This window comes from Daucus carota, chromosome 2 (assembly GCF_001625215.2).
Source record: "Daucus carota subsp. sativus chromosome 2, DH1 v3.0, whole genome shotgun sequence".
Lineage (NCBI taxonomy): Eukaryota > Viridiplantae > Streptophyta > Magnoliopsida > Apiales > Apiaceae > Daucus > Daucus carota.
In genome coordinates, this window is record NC_030382.2 from 31,675,072 (window position 1) to 31,696,679 (window position 21,608).

Consider the following 21,608-nt stretch of genomic DNA (forward strand, 5'->3'; position numbering starts at 1 on the left):
GAGACAACTCAAGTTTGGATAAACATATTCAAGAAAATAACACATTGAGGCATATAGATAAGTACACAAGAAAATAATCAACTGGAAAGAATCCTGTGACTAAGCATCATTTGACTTCAACAATAAGCTAAGATGATATTTATCTTCTTGTTTCAACAAGGTAGGATGATGATTTTTCCATAAAGACAAATCAGACCTAATCAAAAACACATAAAAGTTCATAAATGTCAAGTTCTCAAGATAAGGTTATCTGAAAATATCTCAACCAGTGTGTTTTTTCCACACAAATTAAGGTATATAAACAAACTCTTAAGGGATAAGATTACAAATTACTAGCAAGTTTTGTATTTGTGAAATTAAATAACTAGGACTCACTTCAGGAACACACTTGCCTTTTACCTCACATAATCCTCTTCCTGTCTAACTAATAAGATGCACATTCCCTAAGGTCTCTGGTCTATGGTATGAATATGGTAAAACATATATATCTAATATGTACAAGTTAGACATCTAGTCCAGCCTAGTCCAGTGACGGAGAATGAAGAGATATACACAAGCAACACTTATCTCTAGTGCAAAACCATACTAATCACCCAAATGGTAAACACAAACCTGCAGAATCAAGTTGAAGTAGATTTTTTGAGTATGCAGACACATGCTACAGGCATCATAAAGACCAAGCCCTGGAACCTCGATTGACACCAACCCTTACACATACATGGATAGAAGAGGGTAGATTTTTAGAATTTTCACAAATTAAAGCTAGAGAAAACAAATTTTAAATGTACATAGTTGTGCAGATATTTTCAAAGCCAGGCCTGTTGAGATGAAGCCTTCTTACAAGTATACAACAAACTTAAAACATATTTGAACTTGAGAATATTCTTGCAACTGCACACATGAAAAATTACTCTCAGTGCTTGCAAATTCCAGATATTATGGGCCCTAGTAGATCTATTCCCGGGAATCATATGTTGCTAGTTGCTACCCTCACAAAAAGAGATAATTCCCTCGTAAATAAGGAAACTTAATCTTCCACATCATCAATCAGAACCAATGTGAAGCAAAAATATAATCTCCATTCTGATTTATGGAACTTAATCTTCCGCGTCAATACACTTCGGTAGAGGCTTTGAAGCTTTTATCGAAGACAATAAGATTTTTCGGGCTTTCCGTGACTGATTGATAAAGGCAGCGAGGGTCATGTCATCCTCATAATCTGCATTACGCCTTTGCTTCAAAGTTCTGCCTCTATGCCGTGACCGATTAACCACAACTTTTCTGGAAACAGTGAATGCCCTTAAATTCAAGTTATCCAAAATATCCGGTGTTGGGCACCTAGGAGGTCTTTCATCATTGCTATCCCTGACAAAGGGCTCAGCAACATCACCATTTATTAGCATCCTCTCTGGACTACCTCTGGGTGATGGGGGACAATCCTCAGAAATAGCTAAATATGCATGGTCACTCGAACATGTTTCAAGAGCATCACTCTTCTTGCTAACATCAATTCCATCAGTTCCTGTGTGTACTTGAGCTTCATTTACTTGTTCCATTAATTTATTTTTCTTGCGGATATGTTTCCTAGACTTTTTGTTCTTTGTAGCATCAACTTCGCTCAGGCTCCCTACTTCCTTATTTGTAGTATCAACACATTCATTTTCACATGAAGATGGTTTACTTGTATGCTCTTTTACTCCTGTGGCAGCCTGCTGAGATGCGTCTGGCGTCCTACTGTATATCAAAGTTAAACATCAAAAATGATACTTTTTAATAAAAAAACAATTTACACACAAGCTTTAGAAAATTGAAATAGTCACAACTTGTGGCAACAGTCTATCGATGATATAATTTCCTGTCACTGTTGGTAAGGTGCAATAGTAAGTATCAATAAACCATCTTCAGTTTCTGTTTTCTCTCCATTTGCCTAACTTCCATCCAGAGTGAGGTACTGTACTCTATTTTATTCAAGGCGAGAGCCAAGTGAGTCCTGAGGGTCTTTTGAGAGCCTAGATGTGCCTCATCAAATTGAGGTGCATTATATACTGTGCCATTCATCACTAGGATTTTACTTAATAATTAAACTGTGAAGTTGTCCATTTAAACACTTATAAACTTGCTATCAATCTAAAGTTGATATATCGCAATAGGTATTCTCTTCAGTTCTTTCTTGTCCTTGAATAACGGTCCCATCAACATTATATTATCGTAATCACACATGAATACTTTAAAAAGTATTTGCGAAGTCTGAAAGTTGAGATAATAACTGTACATAAGATGGTGTCCTTGGAACACCTTAAATATAGTAAATATATAAACAAACAAAGCCTTGCCATATGATGTTTACCTTAATTTCTTTCTTTTACGCCCTGGAGCTTGCTTCCTAGCAGTATGTACATCATGAGCAGAGGACTTGGCAACACTGTTTACCTCTGACAGCTTTCCCTTAACAGAAGCTGTTTCCTGATCTTGTGTTGAGGACTTTTTAGCATTAAAACGTCGCTTTTTTCCATTTGTTAATCTCAAGACACTCTCACAGCTTCTTTCAGCATCAGCTTTGCGCTTTGCAGATCTTAGTTTAGCAACATAACTGAAGATTCAAAAGCACTTGAAGTCAAGCAGATGTATTGATATAATGATAATCAATAAACTGTTAAATACCAAAAGGTTAATGACAACACGAGTTAAATAACTGCAGTACTAATGTGTAAGATAGGCAGCAAGTTTATGTTGAGTCCTATATAGAGAGGCTAAGAGTTCCTCTAGTAACAACTCAATACCTATAAGTAGCTATGTGTGTGTGTGTGTGTGTGCGCGCGCACATTCTGCAAAACCTCTTTTATCTTGTTATTAGCAGTAGTGGGAACCATATATACATACACTTTTGCAACACATTTCTTCTTCAGTCATCATTTATTCAAATCACATCATGACATTAATCAAAAGAACAATCTAAACATAGGAAGGGCTGCAAACCCCTCCAAACCGGAAAATTTACTTGAACAATCAATACAGAAATTACTAATCAGGCATATAAAAGATGCAAATACTTTGCATATCATTACAGAACAGTAAGCAGGTCAACACACCTATTTGTGGATGACACGAGCTACCTTCTACGCAAAACAATTAACCATACCAGAGGTTACTGTGACATGAAAGCTTCAAAGAAATGTTAATAGAAATATACCTTGATTTCTTCTCGCCTTTCCTGCAAGAGTCGGTCTTTCCAGTTTCAGTAACAGAATCTAATAGTTGTAGCTGGACAAAATCACTGGGCCCAAGGGCAGGTCTTCTTGCTTCCCTATCAACAAAATTTGATATTAAAGCCACCTTTTTTATTCTTGAAGCCGCTTGAAACCTAGGGACTTCATGTGGAAACAGAGTCTTCCATCTCCTGTTTACACACAGCAGAATGGATTTAAGAGAAGTCATAGTTTTCTCAAAACAAGACGGCTCAAGTTGCAAAGAGTTCACAGAAAACTCAAAAGCAAATATCCATTATATCTTACCTCAGGCACTGGTTATCAGTACGTTGAGATACATATGAAGCAATCTTATTCCAGGATGGCCCATGTTCTTCAAATGCTTCTTTCAACCTTAAATCTTCTTCTTCGGACCACTCATCCAGCTTGACTGAAGGATCCAAACAATTTTTCCATCTGTTCCGAAACAAGCATAGTCTTGAGTAACTTGATTTGACCGCAAAAAGCTTAATCTGATTAAAAAAATTACATACCTCTCTCTACACTGAACATGATCCCGTCCAGGCACATATTGAGCTATATTTCTCCAGTTTTTTTCCCCGAAGAACATAACAGCAACTTTTAAGCGTTTATCTTCATTTGGACTCCACTTCCCTTTCTTTTTCCTCATTGGATGAAGTGATTTTATCCACCTGTGAAGTGAGCACACAAAGCACATCATGAAGTGCTTAAATTGTAAACAAGCAGCTATATAGATCAAATGACATCATTATTATCAACCCTATAGAAGATGGGTAAGTATATAGATACTTGCTTGGATAGATAGCCAGTCAATAGGCTTTAAATCAGAGAATTAATTAAATTTACAAAGAATCAAAAAAATATATATTGTAAGTACATGATTGGATTGTGGGGATGCTGTGAAAGAAAAATCAGTGAGACAATACAGTTATATGGATATATGTATACCTATATAAAGTTAGTAACTTGGTATTGTAATTGTTACAAGTGGTCCAGAATAACAAGTTCACAACTGACATTGATGGGGGACGGTCAGAATTGGGGGGTGATGTAGGTTGAATCAGCGGTGTAGACTGAGGAACAAGGGCTCTTAATACCACTTCAATAGGGGATGGGGTCAAAATTAGGTATTTAGGAAAAATAAAAGGGGTAAGTCTCACGACAGAGAACATAGATGATAGAACACAACCACTTAGTTTCAATAATCAAAATCTGCCCACTATAAGATAGGTTACTCACTATATAAAGTAAACCTTTATAACAATTTCCTATGTAAATATGATTTTAAAAATATCCTTCCCTATTTTGCTTAAAGATGATGGAATACATATATTCTAGTATTTTCTACTTATAGGGCCTCCAAAGCCTATAGTAGTACTGTACTGTTCCCAAATATTTTCTTTGAACTTTTCTGTGGGCTGTCTCAACCCAAGTAAGAAGCTATCTAGCTCAAAACATTATGATTTATGACTATCTTCAAGTTTAAGAATCTATTTCACCCAAATTAAACATGAAACATCATTCGAATTGCCAACTGACCTGTTGGAGCATTGGGTACCTGTCCTCCCTTCCAAGACAGAAGCAACAGACTGCCAGTTCCTCTCACCGTAAGTTGCTACAGCAGCACGGAGTTTATCATCTTCATCCTCCGTCCATTCCCTTTTCAGTATTGAAGGATTAAGGCTCCTCTGGTAATGTGCCAAACACTGAAAAGGTGTCCTATTTGTTCCCAATGATAATGCAATATTGATCCAGTTGTTAATTCCCTTTTGTTGAATTATGTACAGCAGTTTTTTTTCTTCTGTTTTGGTCCATGGATTTTTGTTTATCAAGGGATCTGTAAAGTTCAACCACCTGCAGATTTCCATTCGTTACTTCACTTGAAAGATATTTACTACACCGTTAGAAAGGGGTGAAGAAGCATATCCCCATCATGCTAGCATGTAAATAAAACACATACAAATAAAAATTTTAAGATTTAATATCACTATTATATCAGCATAATAGATGGAGTTACCTCGCTTCACATTCTGCACCAGATCGGCGCTTGGTGTACATGGAAGCCAATTGTTCCCAGTTAACCTTAGGCAGGAACTCTCTCATGTTCTCGTCAGTGATGTCATGATCAGAAATAGAAGCGATTATGCTATCAAAGTTATTTGATTCTCCAGGAAATCCCTCAACATCACTGTCACAAAAAATATGTGCATCAAAAAAATGCAAGGAAAAGCATGAAGATGGAGGGCAACTTGAATAAAACTAGAGCTAAATGACTCCACTCCGGTCCGAAATATAAGAAGTCGAAAAGAACATAATGACCAAATTAAGTTGGTCATCATGACCAAGATGTGGCTATACTGCATGTCTTGTGTCTGTCCCATAAAAATGGTGCAACTCATACCATCAAAACATGGGCAGTCTAGTTGGTTAATTGGGCAATGACAGATATTTAGCAGACAAAATGATGTTCATAATGTAATCCACGGCCTTATGATGCCATTGTAGACATCAATTCCTGCTAATGATATGCAGAAGACTTGAATATTTTAAGGTATCAACTCCCCATAAGGGAACAAATCACAAATTTAAGATGTTAAGCAACACCAGGTATTATATCATTGGTACTTCACAAAATTTTACAGAATTTAAATATTATTAAGACTTCCTCAAATTCATAGTCATTGCACATTGTTTTAGGCCTAGAAGAGGTACTTGGAACATTTTATTTATTTGTTACCGTCTGTTTTGAAATTTAAAACAAAGTCCATACATACATATATAATAAATATGTGTGTGTGTGTGTGTGTGTGTGTGTTTATGAGTCAGACTCCATGGAGAACCACCTTATACAGAGTCTAATAGAGAACACCTATACACAAAATATATGTCTCAACCTCATTATTCATCAAATATTTAATTAGTAAATCAAAAAATAAAGTTTCATAACTTCCCTCTAAAAAACATTGAAAATTAATCATAATATCCAAACTGGTTCTACAGTAGAACAATTTTGGTCCAAAATGGTGCTGCAGTAGAACCAAATTTAAAAATCAAAATTTTTGCTTAAGTTGTAGGTGTTAAATTGTTTGTGCATGTCATATAATGATTAGTATTATATGTTAGAATCAAATTCTATGCATAAGTATCATCAATTTTAAAATTATTAATGAGATTTAAGAGTAGAACCAAATATTTTCTACGGGACTCTGTGCGTGTGTGTGCGCGTATTCAAACAGAACAGAACCAAATATATTATTTACACATAACATTTATATGCACCTTAATTACATGCAAGGGCGTCTGATAAGGGAAAAGATAGTAGTATACATTCTTATCCAAATGAGTTTAAAAAAAATTACAACATTTTTCAGGCCTGAATTTATGGAGAATACAAACTTAAACACCATCTGTATGACTCTGAAATAGGGACTATACCATGAAAGCAGATAGGATCAATAAGATATAGGACTAGCCTCGAATAGAGTGGTGACAAAAATTTGTAAAAATAATTGGTTAGGGAAGAGATGAAGAGAGAGTTCCTTCAGAGTAAAAATTATATCAGGCTTCATGTTATTCATTAACAGCTTCAAAAGGGATCAAACATACACTTTTTCACAGATTATCATATCATTAATATAAGTAAGGATGAGTATCATAGTACTCGAAACTAAGACGCCCAGGACCATGTTCATTATGACATGCCTCTCCATCAAAATTCTCCACCAGGGATCAAAATTGCAAGCAAGAACAATCCATTCATCAATAAGTTCTCCTTGCCTTTACACGTAATTGTAGTCATACTGCAGTAATTTTTTATGACACCTTTGTTTTCAGAAAGTTTACTAATTTCACTCATATATCTATCTGAGAATCAAATGCTTGCAATTTGTAACATAAGAACTTCTTGGTCAGACCCCCGCTTCTACATATAGTTAACTGTTGCATTCAATTAGAGCAAAATATTTACTGGTGAAATCCAAAATGATTCAAAAGGAGTTAGAACAAATAATTCATATAACTTGCGATCATATCTAAGTTCTAACAATTTTTGACATATTTTATTATGTCCACCCATGTAACTTAAAGAACTGATCAGTACAAACATTCTTTGCATGAGAAACACAAAACAGAAATACATGCATGACCTAGAGACAAAAGCAATGCGCAGAACATAGAAGAGCAAAAAATGTATGGGCTAGGTAACTTCTGACCGCTATATAGTACCTAATGAATATCAAGAACATATATAATCAGATACCTGACTAGGCCAGTAGACCTTTGTCGCAATATCTCTTCATTCTGATAGGTCTTCTGAAGCAACATGTCTTGAAATTGTTGCTTTATACCCTTCACAAGATTTATATCTTCGTCTTCAGTCCACTTATCTCGATTAAATGAGTCTGAAAATTTATGAAGCACAGCCTTATAGTTGGGGACATGAGAATTATCAGGAGGGCCATAGTACATAACTTGGGTGTTTTTCTCCTTTGCCTGTGCAAAAAAAAGTGCTCTCAAGGTTATAGATTATATATTCAGATCTACAGTTTGATATACCATAAAACTATCATGAGAAGTCAACTATCATAGTAACAGCTTTCTTCAAGCAAGAGTACATAACTTGGGTGTCCTTTGCCTGTGAATAAAAAAGTGCTCTCAAGGTTATAGATTATATATTCAGACCTACAGTTTGATATACCATAAAACTATCATGATAAGTCAACTATTACCGAAAGAGCTTTGTTCAAGCAACAGTGATTTTGTTTGGAAACTATAACTGAGTATACATGAATTATATTACTCAAATAGCATAAGCAACTTACAATAAATGTATTTATCTAGAAAACTATACATGAGTTATATGACCCTAATAGCATAAGCAACTTGCAATAATTTATTTATCGATGAAGAAGTAGGTATTTTTCTTTGTTTATATTTGTATTCACGTAGGGAAAGAAGCCTAATTATAGACTATTTGAAGACTACTGACATTAGACATGGCAAAGATATAATAGACCTAGTCATTTCTGTGGGAATGATGTTTCCACAGGTTTCCCTCTTGTTAAGTGAGATAATATCGCGCTGCCTCCTAATAATGAACCTAATAAATGAAGGTATGTTGAGCGCACCTGTATGTCATCGCATAACTAATAAATTATCAGGGCACATTCTGTAAGAATGCTTAACAGTTAAAGGTGCATAAGCCTCCTATCAGTTAAGTCAAAAAAAAGTCACCTATATTCATGTTTCAAAGAGTTCTTGACTTGTTCGTGAATCACTTCCAACCCTACATCTTCTAATAAATTTTTGCTTAAATCCATATATGTTAGTGTTATTACCTGAAATTATAAAGAATATGTCGTTATCCATCAATAGCAACTGCATAAATCTTCTTTGTGTTCACATACCTCGTACATTTCACCAACTGTGTATTTCCTGAGAAATGTTGAACTTCCTTTAACCTAAGTTGCAATTCCTAGAGATAAAAAGAAGTGTGTTTGGAGCAACTTCATAGTTAATTTTGTTAAATCAGATCTTCTTACAAAAATATAGACTCCGTAACTGGTGCTCACAGTAGAAAGTCAAGCTATTTAAGTTCCTATATCTTGATATATATACATAAAAAGAAACATGAACACACTGGCGTGGATTACGGAATATGCATTTCCTTTTTTTGGCATAAATATATATACATATCGGAATAAGATGATATTGCCTTTATTAATTATGGTAGCGATTGAAAAATATTTAGTTACAGTTATAGTTTCCTATTGATTATCATCTTACTCCTTTTAAAAGTATTAGGATATTTATACATGCAGTTGCAATAATCATTATTAATCAGACCTAAAATATATGATTTGATGAATATTTTCCAAAAATCTGCGAATTTATTGTCTTCTTGTCAGTGCGGGATAGGGCATGTTTGTAGATACAGCCATTATGCCCTTGTTAAACCTCTTTCTCACCCTTGCCCTGCATCAGACCCATCACCGCTCCTTGTTTCTAGTTACCAACAACTACAAATCGCACAATAACTCAGTTGGGTTCCCATGAAAGAGGACACCAAGTTTATCATCATTGACAATTTCATAAACATTCTCTTTTCACAATGTACATCAGCCATACCTATGCATGTGTGACAATATTAAACGGGAAAAGTGGTGAAGTAAAGTGGAGCATCCTCATTCAGGACTTAAAGGTGGACGTAAAGCACATTGAATGTTTAAACTACAATGTATTAACCAGCCTAACTATACTTAGATATATGTCATCCTGCTGTTTTTCAGAAACTTAATGCAGGCAACTATGCAAGTTAGTGATTAACAAAGCTCATTAAGTGTGCATGCAGATAGGAAGAGAGCATGAAATAATATTGTAAGACAGCGATATGAACATCAAAAATATGCATAACCTTAGAATCAACCCTCAGCTTTGGCACTTGAATCAGCTGAAGCCGAGCATCCTTCTTCTGAGACAATTCCAGCCCAGTTCTTCTTCTACAGCAGAACTGAAAGCCTTTCAGAGCTTTAATACTGTTCCTCAATTTTGTATTTTCTTCAATTCTTGATTCAATCTGGATCAACTTACTCCGCAAATATTTCTGACATGACCTATTCTTCTTGATGGCATCAAGAAATGCCTGAGCAGATTTAGGAAAGGCAGAATCTTCGACAGGTGTTAAAGCAATATTATCATCACATGACAAGTGGTTGTCAAATTTATCAGAAACTTGGTTTTCATGAGCAATCTCAGTCGGTGGTTCAGAAAAATTCCCGGTGATGCATGAATCTACAGAATCTGGAAATTCTTTGGCAATATTAGTTCTGCTAAACAAATTATTGGAAGTTTCCTTTTCCGAATCTATAATAGAAGCACCAACCTGCGATTTCTGTAAACCATCCTTTGTGCTTTCATTCAGGTCATCTGAACCAATAACAAAAAAAAAAGTTGGCCAAATTAGACAGGATAATTTTAGAATACAATTAACTGAAAGATTTAATAATTTACAAGGATTATCAATGCATCAATTTTCAAGATGGATTGTTGTACCATTTCTTTCTCTTTCTTTGATAAGTATCACTCTGTAGCAGACTAACAGAAATAACACATCATCTTTTCAGACAACAGATATCTCAAAGTTGGGACTTGGGATTGCAAATATGAACTGAAATTGGTCTGGCCTACAATATTTAGATAAGACATGACCAGTGAGACTATAGACATTCAAAGAGCCGAAAGACGCTTTCTTACGGTTTCTAAAAGGACATGCTTTTTACACTGCATAAGTACCAGATAGTCAAGTTGATTCCCATTTTCAATTTAAACAAAACAAGTTATAACATACTCTGCGAAATTAACTAACTAGGAAGCCATTCAATAACTCTGGTGAACTCGTTTACAGATCTTATTGCTAACTTTACAGTTAGCACTCTGAGAATAGGATGGAAAGCAAAATCATGAACTCCCAAATGAACTTTATTGTAGAAATTTAATCCCACTAGCACCAAAAGTAGGATGTAACATATGTAAAAAACCAAGCACCTCTAGACAGCAAAAAATGGTAAAGAAACCTATTTAGAGCTAGAGAACATATGTGAATAAATATATCTAGAGGCCTCCAAGTCAATGTAAAAGGAAACAAAAGAAGTTCAAGACCAGTGTTGCACGGATCGTGGATCGATCCGGTACGCGGTACGAGTTCGGATACGTGGAACGTTAGTTTGAGTGAATTGGGTACGCTGAGTAGTGAATCGGGTACGCGGGTCGATATAAGGATCCCGTTAATGTATATATATAATGAAGGAAAAAAATTATAAATATGTGAATTTGCTTTACTTTTTTATATTAATTAGTATAACAGTTTAGTTTTTCGATTTTCAATATTATATTATATTAAAATTGAAATAATTACAATATTTGTTTTTGAAACTAGAAAAAAATGATAAAATTAAATGTGAACAGATGTTGAGCTTTGCACATCTGTTGAATTTTGAGCGTCACGTGACTAGTATCAAAATAAAAGAAAATGAAAAAAGAATATAGTAAAGAAAAAGATACAGCTGTCTATCACTTATTCACTAATACAGCTGCACACATACACCTTTGCACAGTTTCACATGCACGTCTCTCATCTTCTTCACACTTCATCTTCTTCATGAGTTTAAGCAAACAAATATACACAAACATATATATGTATATCACAGATCATCAAAACAATACAGCCCAAATCGATTTTCTATCTTTCTTCCTCATTTTACGGTCGTCGGAGTAAGCATCCGCGGTTCGCCGGAAATGACGAACTGGAACGCGATCCCGGCCGATCCGGGTCGACTTCGACCCGTGTTCCGGTACGAGCGAACCAGTTCGCAGATCCATAGACCGTACCGCGAACCGGGTAACTATGTTCAAGACATAGGCCAAAGATAACAATATCTCCCAACAAGTTTCTTTTCTTTTAATATGTTGATCCTCACTTAGTATTTCTTTGGGAAGCTACCGCAACCCTCTACCACTAACCACCTGCAGACTCTGTCCTAGTGCCTATTCATTTAAAGGTTTCTCTGACATAAGCGGCGGAATTGAAATGAAAGGATTTACCCCTAATACCAATTCAAAGTGGAAAAAATGAGTACTCTTTTTACCTACTATCCCATGCTAAAAAGTTCAGTCCTAAAAACCAATATCCACTTGAAAGAAACCTTTTTCTAGTAAATTCAACCCTGTATATATTTCCATCACTATCTACACCAAAGTAGCAACTCGTATGGAATTACAAGCAGATATTAGACTAGGCCAAACAGGTTTCTTATAAGAAAGTATCAAACAAACATCTGTGTAGTGCACGCTTTACAGAATATTCATCTACCCAATCTCTCCCAAATAGAAGTTAAAAGCCTAGAGAGTTGTCCTCAATAGAGATCAAAAAAGCCCTACGTTGCACACTCAATACCATATTTCAAAACTCATAAAATCAACAAAACACATTTCAATCCAAATCATAAAATTACACATAAAAAATAGAAATCTAAAACAAAATTCAACAAAAAAGCTACATCAAATCCATAATTACCCTTATTATAATCCGAGAAGCGACTCTGAATGGCACGAAGAATTTCAAAATCCCCATCACAATCATCAACATCACTATCCGATAACGTAAGCGGAGGGGGCAACACACAAATCGGTTTCAAATTCAAGGGTTCTTCAGCATCATTAGTCACCGAGAATCTCTCTTGTATTTTCCTATACAATTCTCTGTCTTCGTCGCCGGAATCCGAACTGGAATCATCGGAAATTAGAGCGGCGCCGGTGACACTACAAGCCCTCCGAAGAGCTTCCATGTCTTGTTGGAGACCGAAATCATCGGAATCGCTGTCGGAGCCGGACATTGTGTTGGGTTATGAAACCCTAGGAAAGGAAGATGCAGTAATCCTAATTGTAATTGGGGAAATAATGAAGGTCGAGTAATCTGAAATACGTTCCCTCGAGCCTGGACCAGAAATACTAAACAAAGTCGTCAGTACCCGCTCAAACCTTTTCTAAATGTTATCGATTGATGTATAATGTATATCTATTATCTGTTTTCCTGCAACAAATAATGGACCGAGGCCCAGCTAAACTCTAGGCCCGACTACGAGAAAGTGAACTTTCAATTTGTATAAGTTATAACTATAAACTAATATCATACTCTGCATGTAATTTTTTATTTTTATAATTAAAATTTTTATATAAATTATAAATAATATATTATATATTATATTTATTTTGAAAACCGGCTCGGAATCTAGTTATAGCCGAAACAAACAATCGGTTTCGGTTCAGTTCCGGTTCGATTTTTAACGGTTTCGGTTTCGGATTTATTCGGTTTTCTGCTCACAAACTGACGAGTACTTATTAACTAAAAACTAGCATAAAAGCCCGTGCGAGGCACGGGCCTCTAGTTTTTGTTGTGTTTTAAATAGTATTCATGTCTTATCATATTGTTCTCGTACGGGTCTTGAGTTTGTATTGTGTTCTAAATAATATATGTGTGTCATCATATTATTTCGAGCGTAACTATTACGTTTTATATTTTGACAAAATATGTAAATATAAAAAATGTAATACTTGCAACCTAATAGCATTAATAAGTACTATTCCCTCCGTCCCATTTTGTATGACCCTTATTCATTTTTGGGACATCTTTAAAATAATGAACTTATTATACTTATTATTTTTAAACACTACTTTTCACTATTACACCCACTACTTCTCTATTTTATACATTTTTATTAAATAAACACTATTACACTCACTACTTACCTCCACTATCTCAAATCTATTATTAAATTTTGATATGTTTCACCACTTTACTCACTTTCCAACTAAATTTACTCTTTTTTTACTACTTTTTTCTTAATTTCCGTCAAAGTCAAATAAGGTCACCTAAAATAGGACGAAGGGAGTATATTTTTAAAAACATTATGGATTAAAAACTACATTTGAACTGATATTTCTATATTCAAATTCGTTAGGATATAGAGACCATTATCATATTATCTATGTTCAAAATTATATTCGAAATTAATACTGAAATTTTTAGATTTTAAATATATTATACCTCTTTAAAAGTATCTGTAATTTATTGTTGAAAATATTAAATTATTTCAACTAATATACCATGATTTTGATGAAAACTTGTTCTTGATATGTGAATTACGATATCCTAAATCATGATTAAATAAAGATGTGTGGTCCGCGTTGCCTCACATTTATTTCTTCTTTTTGAGTGTACGTTTGCATAATTTTTAAATTCATACATGATGGAGCAGATCATCAACACATTCTTTTTAGCATATGTTGCACACATTTTGTATAAATAGAAATTGAAACATATGTTGTATGTAAAAAAGACACATACTTTATTTTATTATAAAAGCATCAATTGAACTACAAACTGTATAATTGCATCCCAAAAATTTCTGATACCTTTGATGCGTCTTATCTTGTTATTTTTCATATCAATTATATAGTATTTCAACGTATTATATTTTTATTACTCCCTCCGTCCCTATTTATCTGTCCACTTTGGAAGTAAAAATTTGTCCCTATTTATCTGTCCATTTATACTTTCAAGACTAATTTAATGATAATTTTTCAAATATATCTCCATAATTTCAATTTTCAAAGCTTGACTTATTTAAAACTTGGTTGAATTCATGTTTTCAAGACATAAAGTAGGGGTATTCCACCATTTTCAAGATATTAATTAGAGGTATTTAACGAAAAAGTTCATACAATCAATTTTTTCTTGGTATGTGTTTTTTTCCCCAAAATGGACAGATAAAAAGGGACGGAGGGAGTATTAATTTAAAAGTATTAGATGATTATTACTTTGATACAGTATGTTATAACATTATCTCGTTATAAAAATTTAATTTTTTATAATTAGTTTTTTGAGCATGTCGATTAAGACCTTTAATTATTTTTCATGTAATCGTTAGAAACCTGATCCCAAACAAATGATTTTCTGCAATTTCAAATAGCAAAAAGAGAGTAGATATGAGTTAGGCATCATGAAGTTCATAAAACCATGAAATATTTAGTTCAATTAGTCGTGTAGTTACTTTTTCAATTTTATGCAAACTCACATTTTTAAATATTTTGATACTCGTATTTTTAGGAGTGATCAATGTAGCATATCATGTTCAATTGTTAAAGATCAGGTCATATATTCGATATTTTGAATTATGAAAAAACTATTCTTATTCTAGTCTAGTTTAATCAGATATTAGTTTTCACTGTAACGCGTCAGATTATCCGGTTCAAAATTAATTATATTTTATTAGTTAATTTATAAATGATCAATTAAATTGTAGTTTGAATCGTTTTATTTAACTGGTACGTTATATATTGAATGAATGATAGCATATTAAAAATTATAGTTCTAAGACTTTAATATATATATATTAAACATAATTTTAGCTTATAATGATTTTAAATAACGTGTAAAACCATTTGGAGTATATATTTTTAATGTTAGCAAAAAATTTATATAATCTATTTAGACAAGCATTATAACTAATAAACATAGATATTATCTTTGGTTACGTACCCAACCAAGTTTTGGAAGATCCTTTCATTTGGTATACGAATATCTCTTATGTTCCGTACACAACGCCTCTCACTTCTTCTTGTACTTTTTTTCATTAATGATAATGCTTTTGAATAACAAATTAATTGTTTGTGTAGTTCAAGTGATTTGAGTGATGTATTTTTATCGGAGAGGTCCTCAATTCGAGTCTTATGAATAACATTTTTTTAAATATATATGAGATGAGGTTAGGTTCGGAGTTAGGTTTCGGAGCTAGGTAATTTATTTGCTTAGAAGGGAGGCTTATAAGTAGATTAGGTCAAATATATATATATATATATATATATATATATAGGGTAACACTCCATAGCATACCCTCTTATATGGAGTTACGTAGCACACCATTATAAATATATACATAATATATATTCTATTATATTTTTTATGAAATATAATTGCAAATTTTGATTATTAAACCGAAAACGAAGTTATACAATTTTTTTATTCCAAAGATCATCTAAAATTATGCAATATCTCAACATGATTCTATAACAGAATAATAATCATCCAGAATTATTCTGTTGTAGAATCAGTTTCGAAAATATACTTTTTTAATCAAATTTTAAGTGTTAAATTACTTAAAATAGATTTATTTTATAGTATTTTATATTAGAATCACATTTTATATGTATTCTATAACAGAATTTATAATAAAATTGATGATTTATAGTGGCGCGCTATGTAACTCCATATAAGGATTCCCTCTCTTGAATGTTGGCCTATATATATATATATATATATATATATATATATATATATATATATATATAGGTAAATGCTCAAATACAAACCAATTTTAAAATACAAACTACAAACCATATATAAAAATAACATAACTCTGTGCATACACGGTAGTTCATTCTCTTATTTTTTTTTACTCAGATCTACCCTCTCTCTCTTTCTTCTCGTCTCTCTCACCTCCGTATTTCTCTCAATTTGTCACGCTGTAAATCAATATAGCTTGTTACAACTGGATTATGTTCCCATCGAGATAGATACACAAATATAGATATAATTTAGTGATGAAGCTGTGGTGCTTTTGGGTTTGATGATGCTACGTTTTGGTAGTGGTGATGTTGGTGATGAGGTGTCAACGATGGTGGTGCAATGGTAGTGGCAAAGGCTGTGCTATTCCATTCAGTCCCGTCAGAGAACAAAGTTGCTGCAGAATTCAGGATTTTCTAATATATACTTTAGTGATTTTCGCTTTTCCAATTAGTGATTTGTATTGTATATATTAGTGATTATCACTTTACAAATTAGTGAAACAACAAATACTGAACAGAACCTAGTGATAGTGAGAATGGGATGGAGATGTGGTTTCAGACGACGGAGGTAACGGTGGTGAAGGTGGAGATGGAGGTTTAGGGGACGATGGAATGGATTTGATGGTGATAGAACATAGAAATAATGGAGGTGGACACGGAGAGGTGGTTACGGAGAAGCGGCATGGAGGTGGAGGTGGTGATGATGGAGATGACGATGGAAGCGGAGCTCAAGGAGGTGGAGGCGGAGGTGGGATTGGTGGAGACGGGGTTGGTAGAGTTTAGTGACACTAAGCACTGCAAAGCATTGAATATTATTGTCATAATCATTGGTTTGTATGTTTGTACCATAAGGAGTTTGTACTGGAGCAGGACCCTATATATATATATATATATATATATATATATATATATATATATATATATATATATATATATATATATATATATATATTAATTAGAATGTTAAAATATTTATTCTTACATGTTATAATTTAAGGAAATTAATCGGTTCACCAAACTCGACTGACTGAACTTTTCATGTTTCGACTTTATTGTTATAATAATATATAGTATAGTATAGATTTATAATATTAATTTTAAAGTGAGATCATTAGAGTATTTAAAAATAATGTTAATGTATTTAGGTTGAAAAATATCACAAGTTATTCATTAATAATTATATATAACGATATTATATTTTTATATATATGTCGTCCGTGTTAATTATAGAAGATCTGTTTTTACTTTTTAGTTAGAATTAATATCTAAAAAAGATAATCAGTTTTAATTAAAAAGGTAATTATTATTTTGCTTGATGTTATTTTAGAAGATTGCAAAATATATATGTTCATAACATGAGGCCTCTAAAGTCAAAACTCAGTTTTTGCAACAGAATCCTATAAACATTGCACTATCCATGAAATAACCGTGTGGTCAATTGTGAAACTACTGTTTTCAAAGGAGATGCAGGTTGGATTGCTCAAGAAACCATCATCTTTATTTTTAATTTTTCAGATGTATTCAGTTAGTTAAGCATTCCGGAAAAAAAGAGCTAATTATTTAGTTCATTTATTTATTATTTAACTTGGTTGCATGATCAGTTGGGGGTTTGTCCCGATTGAGTCTCTTTCAAAATTAATGAAATCCACTCTAAATTTTGACCAAAAAAACCCATTATAATTTCTTTTTGACGCGTCTTATCCAATTCTTTACATTTTAAAACTTACCAAATATATTTATGAGTCTCACCGCTTCCCCACTTTTCTTCCATTTTCATATACTTTTACTGCGCTATCATCACATATAAACACTTGAAATTCCGGCATATCTAACATCCTAAAACATTGAATCACAGCAAAATACATCGACAAACACATCAAGCACTCAAAACGAAAGATAAACAAAACTTAAGTAAAGTAAATTAAGAAAAAAAGTTATCAGGAAAAGATTTTATCAAATAAAAAATCTAATCTCAAAAGATAGAAATCATTATCTCAAACAAATTATTATTGAAAAAGAATAATAACAAAGCCAAGATTAAAACTGATTTGAAATTTTTCATCGATTTTCACCCGTAGAAGCCTTTGGGACTGGTTTTTCTCCCGACCGATTAAAAAACAAGGACACTTTCGTAAACAATGGTGGTGTTTGTTTGGAAGAAGCGGAATCTGCTTCTGACTTCTGTTTTTCTTGATCCGTTTGTGTAAAAAAGTAGAAGCACTTTTAAGAAGCTGAAAATGTTAGCTTCTCTCTCACAGCTACTGCTTCTTTTCCAAACACTTTATTAACTTATTTACTTCTCATTTTTACTCCACCTCTTTACTATAAGCAAGAAGTCATTTATTTTAAGTTAACCCAAACCGCCCCAATATACAGAACACTCTTTCGTATCATCATTTCCTCACCCGAAAAGGTGAGGATGACACTTGATGAAAATTATTATTGGAGCTATTTTTATATGGGTTTGTCTGGTGTGTGCACATGGGCACATGCTAAGTACGGAAACTCATAAATTTGGTGTGTTTTCATTGGTGTGGTTGGTGTGAATGCAGGGGACCCATCATTATTAAAAGGGTATTAGCCAATCAAAACAAAAAAAACTATCAAATTTTGTGCTTATTGTGTGCTCATGGGCACACCATAGAAAAACCGTTTTTATATTCATTTGCAGGTGTCCACTTAAATTTGAAGATATCATATAGTAAAACTCACATAGCTGCATGTTAGACACGTAGCATGCACGTGGCAGCCCTCCATCGCTCCAACCTAATAATACAAACAGGTCATTCAGATAGAAAACGTATTTTATTACAAGCCTATCTTTATATATAGGTGTCACTCTGCTGTATTTTACATACTTGTATTTATCTCAATCTGTTCTTTTCATCTTTACAATTTTTTCGCTAAATCTTAATTTGTGTTTGTTTGGCAAGAGTGCTGTGAAAGGAAGCAAGTAAAGGGATGCGTTCAGTGAAGGAGAAGGTGAGTAACGCAGCTAGTGCTGCCCAGGAGCATGTCGACATCTACAAAGCCCATGTTCAAGAAAAGGTAACTAATCATCCGTAAGGTTGGTCTAAAAGTCGATAATTAATCATAATTAATCACTGATTAATTCTTATCTCGTGATTAATCACAGATTAATCAGCTCAATCAATTTTATTAATCCCCGATCAATCCTTATTATGTTACTGCGGTTATTACATGACTTGGGTGATTAAGTCCGATTCTCGTTTTTTACACACTGTCTATAAATATTGTTTATGTATATTGATAAAGTAGTAGAGAAGTGATGAAGTGAATTTGATTGAGTGCAGGCAGAGAAAGCGACAGCAAGAACAACGGAGGAGAAAGTGATAGCTCATGAGAAAATGAAAGCAAAAGAAGCTGAAGCCAAGATGAAGTTGCATGAGGCCAAAGCAGAACACGCAGCAGAGAAGCTCTATGGCAAGCACAACCTTCATCACCATGATCCGGTTCTTGCGGGAACCACCGGCCACGTGCCGGTTGGGACCGCGGTGGCCCCGGGCCACACTGGGCATCACTTGCCTGGACAAGGCCACCAGCACCACCAGCATCAGCAGCCTGTTGGAACGGTGGTGCCGGGTGCTGGGGTGGCGGCTCCTACATACCCGCTTGGTGGGAACCCTCCTGGACATAATAATTATATCTAGACCCTGGATGAAAGAGTCTTCTGTTAGGGGTGTAGTCTAGAATTTTGATTTGCGATGCATGTTTGTTTGTTTTACTTCTTGACTGCTTGATTGGTGTGGTGTGAAATTTTATCAATGAAAGGTGGTTGTTTGTGAGTTGTCAATAAAATTAATATTCAAGAGACTGGAATAAGTCCTGAGGCGATTTGCCGTACAATTTAAGCACGATAAGGACGCTAATGAAACTCATAATTAAAGATCTAACTGGCACAAAAATGATATATGAACCAGAAGAATCCAAGATTCACACAACCTCGCAAGGACAAGGGAAAGCATAAACATTTCGCATTTTTTTTCATCCAATGAACTAGCAAAGCAAGCAAACCACCATATCAATTATTTTGAGTTGAGAGTTGGTTAGGATTTTAATCATCATCATTTCTTCACTTTCCGAATGTTCATCTCTTCAATAATTAAGCCTCCTTAATTCACTATTCCGTCGTATCTTTTATTTAATTACTGGTTTTCCAATAAATTTAGATCTGATTTTTTGCGTGAGATTGTCTTGGCTGAGATCTTAAATATATCTTGTTATCGAATCAGTGTTTGTTGAGTGTTATCTTGTTTGATAGTACTTATTTGTGTATCTTAATTTAGATTCTTGATAGTTCTGCTGAGGAAATTTTATATTGTATAGAATGTGCACAAGACTCGTGTCGCAAGAGCTGGTCCTCGACAAAAAAAAAATCTAATATCAGTTTCATCAACTGATAGTCGAATATTGGACACGTTGGAATTCAAAATTTAACTCTACTAAATTCTGTCCTCAATTTCTTTTTCTTTTTTTGATCAGGGTCCTCAATTTCAAATATATAATCATAAAATATTATATCATTTATTTTGGTCAATAATTTTACTCGTATCACTTTTCTATCATTTTCTCAAGTTAAGTTTGAAAAATTGATACAATGTTCTAATTGATAATCAAATATATTTCTTACTCCTCTTTTCTGAGAATTGGTAACCCTTTTTTGAAAAAAAAGTTGAAATAATTAATATGCGATATTTATATCAAGCATACGTATTTTAGGATATACATTTGAAGAATGTGTAGCTTTTTTGATAAAAAGGAATCAATTCATTAATTAAAAGCCATACGGCATCTACAAATATAATCGAAATTAGACAGACGCGGAAGAATATCGCTATTGAATCCATCCTTCTTGTAGAGGCAACTGAGCGATTTGAAGATGATGAATATATACACTTGTTTCATTGTTTCCATCTGATTGGTTTTCACCTGACTGTTCTGACAATTGACCATAAATGCGATTTCATAATAACCTTCAAAGCTGAATCAAACTCATAAAAATCATGCCGATCTATAGCCTCGATCATTAAGAACATCAAATCATTAAGAACATCAAAACACACCAAAACAAAACAAATCAACTCTCACAAGAAGGAGAGACTAACAAAACCCAAATAAATTGGGAACTTATTGAATGGAAAATAATATTGCAAAACAGGAAAATAGAAAAAGAAATTGGAGCTTTCACCCGTGAAAATTGATGAAAGCCCCCTCAAAAATCGTTAATGGAGGCTAGGGTTTAGAGAGGGAGAGGGGAGGAGGGAGGCGCTTTTGTTGGTGTTGAAGAATGTGTATCTTAATCATATATTTGATCATTTACACGAAAAATAATATTTTTATTAAAAATAAGTAAAAAGTGATAATTATTCTTTTCTCCGTTAAGTTTATATGATATGATATTTTTTAAAGTAAGTTGAAAGAAAAAATCGCACACTTTTATTTTGAAATCAAAAGAAAAAT

General features: G+C 33.6%; 2 protein-coding genes across 3 annotated transcripts; one reads left to right on the forward strand and one right to left on the reverse strand.

Annotated features, from left to right (window-relative positions):
* Positions 1-719: 719 nt before the first annotated feature.
* On the reverse strand, positions 720-12,769 carry LOC108209447 (uncharacterized). 2 transcript variants are annotated; one of them, XM_017380355.2, is made up of 10 exons: positions 12,298-12,769; positions 9,640-10,151; positions 7,486-7,718; positions 5,245-5,415; positions 4,767-5,081; positions 3,740-3,898; positions 3,513-3,662; positions 3,191-3,397; positions 2,348-2,590; positions 720-1,731 (listed from the first exon to the last, which is right to left on the reverse strand). In XM_017380355.2, exons 1-10 carry the CDS (start codon positions 12,614-12,616, stop codon positions 1,098-1,100), a joined length of 2,943 nt encoding a protein of 980 aa, XP_017235844.1. In that variant the 5' UTR covers positions 12,617-12,769; the 3' UTR covers positions 720-1,097. The 2 variants fall into 2 exon arrangements, with proteins under 2 accessions (XP_017235844.1, XP_017235843.1); XM_017380354.2 differs by having other exon boundaries at positions 720-1,734; positions 12,298-12,768.
* Positions 12,770-18,983: 6,214 nt separating this feature from the next.
* Positions 18,984-19,973, forward strand: LOC108208346 (late embryogenesis abundant protein 18). The gene is made up of 2 exons (XM_017378874.2): positions 18,984-19,175; positions 19,442-19,973. The coding sequence occupies exons 1-2, from the start codon at positions 19,089-19,091 to the stop codon at positions 19,796-19,798; spliced, it is 444 nt and encodes a 147-aa protein (XP_017234363.1). The 5' UTR covers positions 18,984-19,088; the 3' UTR covers positions 19,799-19,973.
* Positions 19,974-21,608: the final 1,635 nt, after the last annotated feature.